The sequence below is a fragment of the Haliaeetus albicilla genome, chromosome 2 (assembly GCF_947461875.1).
Source record: "Haliaeetus albicilla chromosome 2, bHalAlb1.1, whole genome shotgun sequence".
Taxonomy (NCBI): domain Eukaryota; kingdom Metazoa; phylum Chordata; class Aves; order Accipitriformes; family Accipitridae; genus Haliaeetus; species Haliaeetus albicilla.
Window position 1 is genome coordinate 75,202,200 of NC_091484.1, and position 9,116 is coordinate 75,211,315.

The 9,116-nt window shown below is 50.1% G+C and overlaps 1 protein-coding gene and 1 long non-coding RNA gene across 4 annotated transcripts in view; one reads left to right on the plus strand and one right to left on the minus strand.

Moving 5' to 3' along the window:
• OXSR1 (oxidative stress responsive kinase 1) overlaps positions 1-4,711 on the minus strand; it is a 93,855-nt gene extending 89,144 nt beyond the window's left edge. The window contains exon 1 of one of the 2 annotated variants that reach the window (XM_069778277.1): positions 4,457-4,711. In XM_069778277.1, the coding sequence (XP_069634378.1) occupies positions 4,457-4,526 (70 nt within the window). In that variant the 5' untranslated portion in view covers positions 4,527-4,711. The remainder of the gene's footprint in view (positions 1-4,456) is intronic. The other variant, XM_069778276.1, reaches the window with a different exon arrangement.
• Positions 4,712-4,894: 183 nt separating this feature from the next.
• LOC138684475 (uncharacterized) lies at positions 4,895-6,517 on the plus strand. Of its 2 annotated transcripts, none has more exons than XR_011323763.1 (2): positions 4,895-5,513; positions 6,260-6,517. It is a non-coding gene; the product is annotated as an uncharacterized lncRNA (long non-coding RNA). The 2 variants fall into 2 exon arrangements; XR_011323764.1 differs by having other exon boundaries at positions 4,895-5,348.
• The last annotated feature ends 2,599 nt before the right edge of the window (positions 6,518-9,116 follow it).

Below are 9,116 nucleotides of genomic sequence, written 5' to 3' on the forward strand. Positions count from 1 at the left end.
ATATGGCACGAAGACTGAAGTCTAAACGCTCAATTTAGTTCTCAAGCAGTTATATTTTATAGAGTGTAACATTTTTCTTGAATGGGTTTTAAATAGTTAGGCGTATGAAACTGGCTGCAGCTAGCACATAAGACTCGGAGGTAAAAATCAACACCACGCTTCAAAAAAGAAACCTAAATAGTAATCATTGGACAAGAGCCTCCCATTCCAGCCTGGTTTTTACATCCAAAGATTTCAATCGCACCTGGTGAGTACTTACAGGCTGCTCTTTTCCAATGGCCATGCTTTTTCAGTATATGCGATTACTAACAAACACAAGATGGGTGACCACAAATGTTTTGATAAAGTTTGGGGAAGCAGAAATCTTCATTCTAAGAGGTTCCCCTATGCCTGCAAAAGAAAGTTTCTGCCACACAGGCATGCATACACTCACATGCTGAGCTTGGAAAGAACGTGGCTAGGAATCTAAATATTCAACTGCAAAAGATCAGCGTGTTCACAGGCAAAGCCCAACTCAAAAACTACACAAACCGCAGTCATTAAAAACCCTAATCATTCAGTAAATGGTGACTTCAATTTTCAATTTAAGCTTGATTTCTGAGGGGAGAAGAAACTCCCACCACATCTGTTCGCACAGCCTGCACAGTCTTCATTGCTACGAAGGAATCTGTCAGGGGAGAAAGGGCACAGGAACAGAGCAAGGGAGCACTCCCACCGCTAATTTATCTTCTGTTTCGGGCACAGACTGTTCACAGCAAAGAGGATGCTCCTAAATCAAACAGCCACAGCCAGCACGGCTCTCATCTTTCCAAAAAAGTAGCAAAATGAGAATGACCCAGTTCCAATCATCTTCACTACTGCTACCAGCATTTCCAACAGGAATTGTGAGATCCAAGGGAACCTGCATGTGCAAGTATCTGATCAGCACAAGCAGTATGAGGTCGAATTTTTTTTTCGGGCTTCAAAAAGACAACTGCCATGATTTATATGCAACCCACGCTTAGAAGACCACCTTCACAACCACCAGCACAGATTACACTTTTCTTTTTAGATGAAAATTTAGATGTTTCCAGAGGCAGTATTCACCTGCAAAGACAATCGCTACTCTGGGGGTACATTTCACAGAAATGCTTTATAAACTGCTTCTTCTACCCCACCTACATTTTATCCTTTTTTGAAATGAAAGTCAGGTTCTGATCCTGAGCAAGGTTCCTTGACTCAGTTGAACAGAAGTTATCTCACCTAAGGAGGCTACTCAGCAGTTACTAACACTAACCAAGCATAATAAATGCAGGCATTAATCCATACATTTATAATAGCATGAGTCATTCCCAGTGCTGAGTAACCCTTTTTTTAGTATTAGCCAGAATCAGGAGGGCAGTTTTACAGGAGTTCCCTTTGCAGGTAGAAAACTTGCTCTTCCAATTCCTGCACCAGAACGGTATGGAGCCATCCACGTGAAATGAAAGCCACATATGGCTACTTCCAGGCAAAACCAGCACAAATTCATGAATTGGACTACACATCGATTTCCTTTATTCTGATGTGGAAAAATAGCTGAGCTGGTAATCTACTGAATGTTGGACTCTAAATGTAAAGAGCAATATTTTTCATCAGGAAACAAGTTAAATCCTTTAAAAGCACCGGTGCAAGGTTCAACTCTTTCCACACCAGGACATCTCTTTGTTCCCTGCTGAAAGACTTTTACAGCTCTACAGAAGTGAAGAGAGCTCAAAAAAAAACCCACCAAAACCAAAACAAACAAACAAAAAAACCACAACCCTTGAGGTTTTCAGGAGACATGAAGCAGGAGGCATTGCAGTCCAGCTCAGTTAACACAGTGACATTTTGTCCCACAAATCATATATGTGCTAGGAAACTTGAGTCACATCTCCATCCAGGACACTAGCAGACACACCAATGTTTGAAATGAGTAAGGGGAGGGCGGGGGATGGGACAGTTAAAAAGAGAAACCATATGTTTGCAATATACACATTTTCAGTGTACACTCCATCACACACCAGAATGCCAACACAATCATTCAGTGAGCAGGCAACGTCCAGAAACACGGTTTACAGAGGGACAGGGAAACTATACGGAAGAAATTAAATACTTATTTCCTGATTTCTCTCCAAGCTCTGTCAGTTAGCGTGAAACAATGACACATCTCTGTGCTGCTCATAATACTTTGAGGCTGTAGGATGTGCGTCTCCAGCAGCAAGTTCTCCTAAGAGCAGAACTGCATTTACATTCCCTTTTGTTCCCAGCCCACCCTGTTCCCCAGCTACAAAGAGGCAGATTGTCCTGTTCGCTCCTGTCGTTGGATGCTCAAGCTCAAATCCTTGCTTTGTGCTACCAGAGCACCCCTTTGCAGGCTCCCAAAGGAAAAAAGCATTTCTTACACACATGGATCCAGTTTCCTTCCCCCGGGAAATGGGTGGCATGTTCTCCCCCCTCCTCCCTGCACCTCTATCTCCTCAAAGAGGCTGAACATCATCCTCCCCAGGGCGCATTTCGCAAAGGAGGTTTAAAGGGTTGATCTGTACGATTACACCTTCCCCATCTTTACAGGGAGTTTGTCTCCTGCCTAAAGCACGGCTTCTCCCACTGAGCAAAGGGAGAGGACAAAGCCTGATCCCACAGAGCAACAGGGATTTCCAGAAGGATTTCCCCCCCCCCCACAGCTTTAGTTCCTTCCTACTTTTAAACAATGCCAAGAATTTAATCTCTTAAAACAGCATTTTCACAAACTCTCCCACCCTCCTTAACAGAAAACAAGTCTCCCCATGAGGCAGAGATGGAAGGCCTGGGAATGATAGCGCTACATCATTTATAAACTTCAAATAAAAGCACTCCACAAAGATTACTCTAAAAATTAACCTCCTTCCTAAAAGCCTTTGGCCAGGAGCCTGCCCTGCCGCCTCCTGCTTTATTTCATGCCTCCGGAGAGCGAGACAGCAGGCACTGACCTTAGAGTCACCTGTGGCACCACCTCAGATGTGTCACATACTCGCCCTAGAGCAATATATCCCTAAAACACACACCCCAACAAAATGGTTGAGACAGCCAATAAATCAGCACAGCGGGAGGTCTTTGGTAACCGTGCAGTTTAAAGTCAAGAGAGAGTGGCAGAGGGGGGGAATCATTTAATGGAAAGAGCAAGGGCTGGGGCCTCGAGCTGTGAGGACAATGAATGAAAATTCACAGCAGCAGCAAAAACCCAGGATAAAAGGCTTGTTCAGCGACACTAAAAAACCCCCCCCCCCGTCCCCTGCACGGACCAAAGCAACGTGGGGCTCCAAAACTGCTAAGAGAGGAGTCATTCCCCCCCAGAATGAATGGGGGTGCCCTAGAAGGACAGATCCCACCTACGCTGTGGAGTTTGCTCCTGCAGACCGCCTCATGCCCAGCGCAATCAGATTCGCACGCTGACGGGTGGACAGAAGAGCCCCCACAGCGTGGACGGACCCTGTCCCGCTCCGTTCCTGCTCACCCTGCCATGAGGATATGCACACCCCCGTGCAGAAGAGGGAAGCAGAGGCTGGAGATGAGACCCCCTCCCACGATTACCCCATGTCTCTGCTGCGGGTGAGGCAGACCCACGCCCCCGCCTCTGTGGGTCCCGCACACGAGTGAGGAGAGGGAGCAGCCCCCCCCCCCCGCAGCCCACAGAGAGGCTGCAGAAGTGGAGCCCCAGGCCGGCCCCCACCCAGCCCCTCCCTGAACACGGACACCCCACGGCGGGGGGACCCGGACCCACAGACACCCCCTTGGAGGTGAAGGGGGGGGGTAGGGCGGGGCAGACCCCACCCCCTCAAGTGAAGGGGTCTCCGAGACCCACACACCCCTCGCGGTGGAGGGGCAGACCCCCTTCACACTCTCCCCACACACGTATCGCTGGGGGGTGGGGGCACACACTCCCACTCCCTGACGGTGGAGGGTGTGACAGGACAACCCGCCTTCCCTCAACCGAGGGGTGACAGGACACCCCCCCCCAGCCGAGGGGTGACAGGGCACCCCCCCCTTTCCCTCAGCCGAGGGGTGACAGGGCACCCCCCCCCTTTCCCTCAGCCGAGGGGTGACAGGGCACCCCCCCCCTTTCCCTCAGCCGAGGGGTGACAGGGCACCCCCCCCCCTTTCCCTCAGCCGAGGGGTGACAGGGCACCCCCCCCCTTTCCCTCAGCCGAGGGGTGACAGGGCACCCCCCCCCCTTTCCCTCAGCCGAGGGGTGACAGGGCACCCCCCCCTTTCCCTCAGCCGAGGGGTGACAGGGCACCCCCCCCCTTTCCCTCAGCCGAGGGGTGACAGGGCACCCCCCCCTTTCCCTCAGCCGAGACACACACACATACCCCCCCCCCCCCCCTCATGCGAGGGGATACCCCCCCCGCGGTCCGCACAGGCGCCGGGGAAAGGGGCCGAGGGTCGAGGGTCCCCGTCCCCCCCCGCCGCCGCTCACCGATGACCTCCTGCAGCTCGTAGTCATCCTTGTTGATGGACCAGGGCAGCGCGCTGGGGTCCTCGGCCATGGCCGCGCCGCGCCGCGCCGCGCCCGCCCTCCGCGCCGCGAGGGGGAGCGCCACGCAGGGAAGCGAGGGAACGGAGAGGCGCTGAGCTGCCCCGAGCGGCCCGGCTGCCCCGACCCCCAGCCGAGCCCCCGCCGGCAGCGGCACCCGCAACCCGGCCGCCTCCGCCGCCGCCGCCCGCCGCTACCGCCAGCCAAACTTTGCCTGCTCCCTCCACCTGCCCATGCCCAGAGCGCCCTGACGTCACCCGCGCACGCCGCCGCTCGCACGCCACGCCCCGCCACGCCCCGCCCACCGCAAGCGGGGGGGAGGGCGCCGTCCGCCGCCATCTTGAGCGCGGCGCCCGCTCCGCCTCCGCCACACCACGGCTTAGTCGGTTGCCGCCACCGGCCTCGGGGGACGGGCCGGTACGGCGGGCTGCCGAAAGCGGACGGCGGAGGGGGGAAGTCCGCAAGGAGGAGAAAGGGAAGGGCGGGGATGCCACACACAAGATGGAGGCTGCCCACATCTTCCCCTCCCTCAGCCAAGAGGCGGGAGGGGCTGCTGGCTTAAGACCCACCGCGGGCTGCGATTGGCTGCCAACTGCCCGATCCGCAGCTCCTATTGGAGGGGGAAGCTGTCAGTCGCGTCTTGTCCTCCTGAGGGGTCCCTCCGGCTGAGGGGCCTCTGGTCGGGGCTGGGAGCGAAGGCCGGGCAGCGGCGGGAAGGGGCGGCCGGGCCCAGGCCTGGGCCTGGTCCTGGTCCTGCCGTGAGGGGGATTCGGAGCCTGGCGGGTGGGAGGTGGCCCCGGGCGCAGAGTGCCAGCAGCCCTGTGGTGTCTCGCTGGTGAGCTGGAGACATGGGAACCCACCGGACGGGAGGGTGGAAAGCGATGGCGTGGCCTTGCCCGGGTTTGGTCCGGGAGGGACGTTTTAATCCCGAGGCGAAGAGGGCCAAGCCACTGCCTCCAGCCTCCCATTTCCCCACCAACTGCAGCCCTGCAGTGAGCAGGTGTGGAGCCCGGCCCAGGCGCTTCGGGGATCCACATTCCACGTTTAAAAATAGGTCCCGGGGTTACGATAGGTATGGAGGGATCAGGAGGTCTGGGTTTCTCTTTGCCATCTCTGAGGATGAGCAGTTCTCCAGTTTCCCAGCTGCTGGATGCTTCGGCTTGCTCCACGCTGCAATGTCAACATTCGTGGATATGTCCGACACCCTTATCCTATGGCTCACGGCCCACAAGTCCGTAGCTGGAGCTTTGTTGATCTGGATGCATTCAGGAGTACATCTGGTGGTCAGTGGGGAAAAAAAATACCAGATTAAAAGAGAGAGGAATATGAGGCTAATTGGTGCCATGAACCCACGGAGGCTGCTGCCTATATATTTAGGTTTAAAGTGTTTGCAGTTTGGGAATCTATTTTTTTTCCAACGTAAAATAGATAAAATGGCACGTCTCACTATCGCCAGGCATGATAGTAATCATCAGAATTGGCTGGGAATTTCTGTATCAGGTTTTATTCTTCTTTGCCAGTCACTGTTCTTGTAGCTTGATGTCAGGCACTACTGTGAGTCAAAGAACATCAGTTATACATATTTTTAGCTTATTAGGACAAATTCCTGAGATGCCTCTGATGAACCAGGCTTTGTAGAGGGCCACGGTACCCTGCCAAATGCATGGTCTGACTCCAGTATTTTCTCTTGCGCTACCTAACGCAGGACACTGACTCCTTCCTTCTACTCTTTTTTTTGTCTTACAGAAGCAAGAGGCCCACAGTCCCATCTCGCTGCTGTGCAGGCACTCAACAACGATGCTCTCTGTCATAAGGCAGAATTTCCAACTGAAAAGCTGTTTGTTTTTCTTACATGTCTGTGTTAAACATTCCTCTGATGAGCGATTTTTAATATTTGCTAAATATGCTTTAATTGCTGCTCGAAACTGTCTCTGTGATCTTTTAACTATGTCATAAAAGGAGTTTATATAGCAATTAAAAACAGGTTTTACCCCAGAGCATGCACCCGGGTAGGCAGTGTCGTATTTCTGATAGCTAACAGCATGTTAGAAATGGATCTGAGCCAGGCATCAACAACAAAAAGAGACTTATATATGCTTAATTTTACCACAGTGTTTTTAAAGTCAGAACCATATTTTGAATTCTCTTAACTTTGGGCCAAAAATCCTCCCCCTGAAGGCAATGCTAAAACTCTATTGATTTAGATCAATGGGGCAGGATTAGGTCCACAATGAGCCTTGTTCTTTAAGAATTAGCACAGACTTTGATCGAAATTAAAATTTAAAATGTGCACTGACAAGACCACCAGTGGCCACATGAGCATACACAGAGGAATGCCATATTTTAGTTTTTCAGCTCTGCAGTGAAAAATTCATCTCCACATTTTTAAACCAAAATCTCTCATTCACACAGAATCCGGACCCCACAAATTTTGTGTTGTTTTTTAAATGAACTCAGCATTTTGAATCCCTTAGAAGTCAGGCATTGATGTTGCATTCATTCATTCAACTGGTTGTTTCAATCCGAGTCTGATGAGGGATGAAAAAATGGAGCTGGCTTCCATGAAGATCTTGATCCTTAGCCCCCTTCAGATCTCCAAGCAGCACCTTCTCCTGTTTCATTGTTAATATTCTGCTCATCCTACTTTTCCTGATTTGCTTTGTCTGTCTCATGTAGGTTGTAAGCTCTTCAGGGCAGAGGCAATGCCTCTATTTTTAAAAAAGCCTGTGAAGCGGTGCTGCTGAATCAAGTGGTTTGTTGTAATAACAAGAAATTTTAGTAGAAATCTGAAGTGGAAAAGCTGTTTCCTGGTGTGTATCCACCTCTGCTCTGAACCAGGCTTTAGGGGAGACTGAGAAGTGGAAAAACTCCAGACATCTTTCAGGCAGGAAGGCTGCAGTCTGAGAAAAAGTCTCAGAGCTGGGTGTCCCGTATTTTTTTAGTTGAGAGTAAAACATCACGGTGATTAGAGCAGGCAGTGCCCTCCTCCCGTTGATTCTGCTGCAGAGTAAAGGCTTTTTTCTGACACCTGCATTTCACTGATGTCCCCAGGGCTGGTGTGCCCCGGCAGCTGGCTGGGAGCCTTTGCACAACAGGCACACAACGCATGCATTCGCACAAAATGCTCTCATTCTTGCAAGGCGCATGGTTTCCTGCCTTTGTGGGCCAATTACTTACTGTTTCAATGAAACTTACTGGCACTATCCAGCTCTTTGCCTTTTTTTTTTTCCATTCATGTAATATTGGCTATCATAAAACTGATGTTTAATGCATAGATTGGTGATTCTAATACTCAGCGGACATATGTTACTAGCTTTAGTACCTGTAAAGGATCCTTGATGGCTGATGTATTTTATCATCATCACAAGCATGAACACAAACTAACTTCATTTACACTTGGGTTGTAGAAAACTAGTCTAAACTCTAGTTTGCGTGTCGAGGCACTGCAGATTTCATCTTTCTATTCATGTAGACTCTCAGATACATAATTTTCTTCTTGTTACAGTTCTGCTCTTTCAGAACAGCCATGCGGAGGCATTTGCTCTCACAGTTCAGTAGTGTTGGGGGCCATGGCATTTGTTACTGCATTTCTAGTTAAAGGCTTTTTAAGGCATCATAAACCTCTGTTTGTAAGTGCCTGTGCATTAGCTACCATGATTCTTGCAAACAATAGCTGTTAATGTGCTTATTGAACTGCTTGGTACGGGCATGGTTTGCTAAAGCGAGGGGGGAGCCCAACAATGCCTGTCTTATTGCATTCAGAATAGGGCGAGTGCGTGTCGGCAAGCAGAATGCCTGACCTTGTTTCACAACAAAATTTGCCCGCTATTCTTTCTTCATGGAAACACTTCCAGGTTTATTGAAGGGACCTTACTTACTCTGTGAAACAGCAGCTGATTATTTAACAAAGTACACTGCACTTTATCTCCGGGGATTTCTCCTGGCAGCTTTGCTTTGGGTTTTGAGAAATAAGGCAAGGACCATGCAGTGGAGGAAGGAGCAGTGATTTAAAAACCTCCAACTGGAGCAAGTTTTTAATAATAGTTGTTTTCAAACCACAAGTCAAATGCCAGTCTAAACCACAGCAGCAGGTTTGCCTAAGTGATCCTGTGTACTACCACGTACCTCCACCCCGTCATTGAGTGCCGGTGTGCTAAGTCATTCTAAATTCACCTTTGAGGTCACTTTGAAGTCAAGTAGCTGAAGGCCCAGTTTTAACAGGTGAATTCTGGTTCTCACAGTATGTTTACTGAAACCGGCTTTCGCTCTGCAAACACACTTCTTATCCCATCACCACTGCCTCTCAACAGAAACACTGTGCTGTTCTCTTACTTCCTCCACCAAAAATATCCCCCAGATTTTAAGCTCCAGGAAACAAGTGAAGGGCTTATGACCAAGTTCTTCTTACTCTTCTAAGCTCATGACTTTTTAGTATACAAATTGAAAGCCAGTTAACCCTTTCTGTAACAAATTATAGCTTTGCTGCCTCCTTCAGATCTAATATAAAATCGATGCTAGGATTAAGAAATAGTAAGATCTTGATTACCACATACCTGAACCACAGTTTAATAACCAGCTCTTGCTCTGCCCTGGTTTACAATAA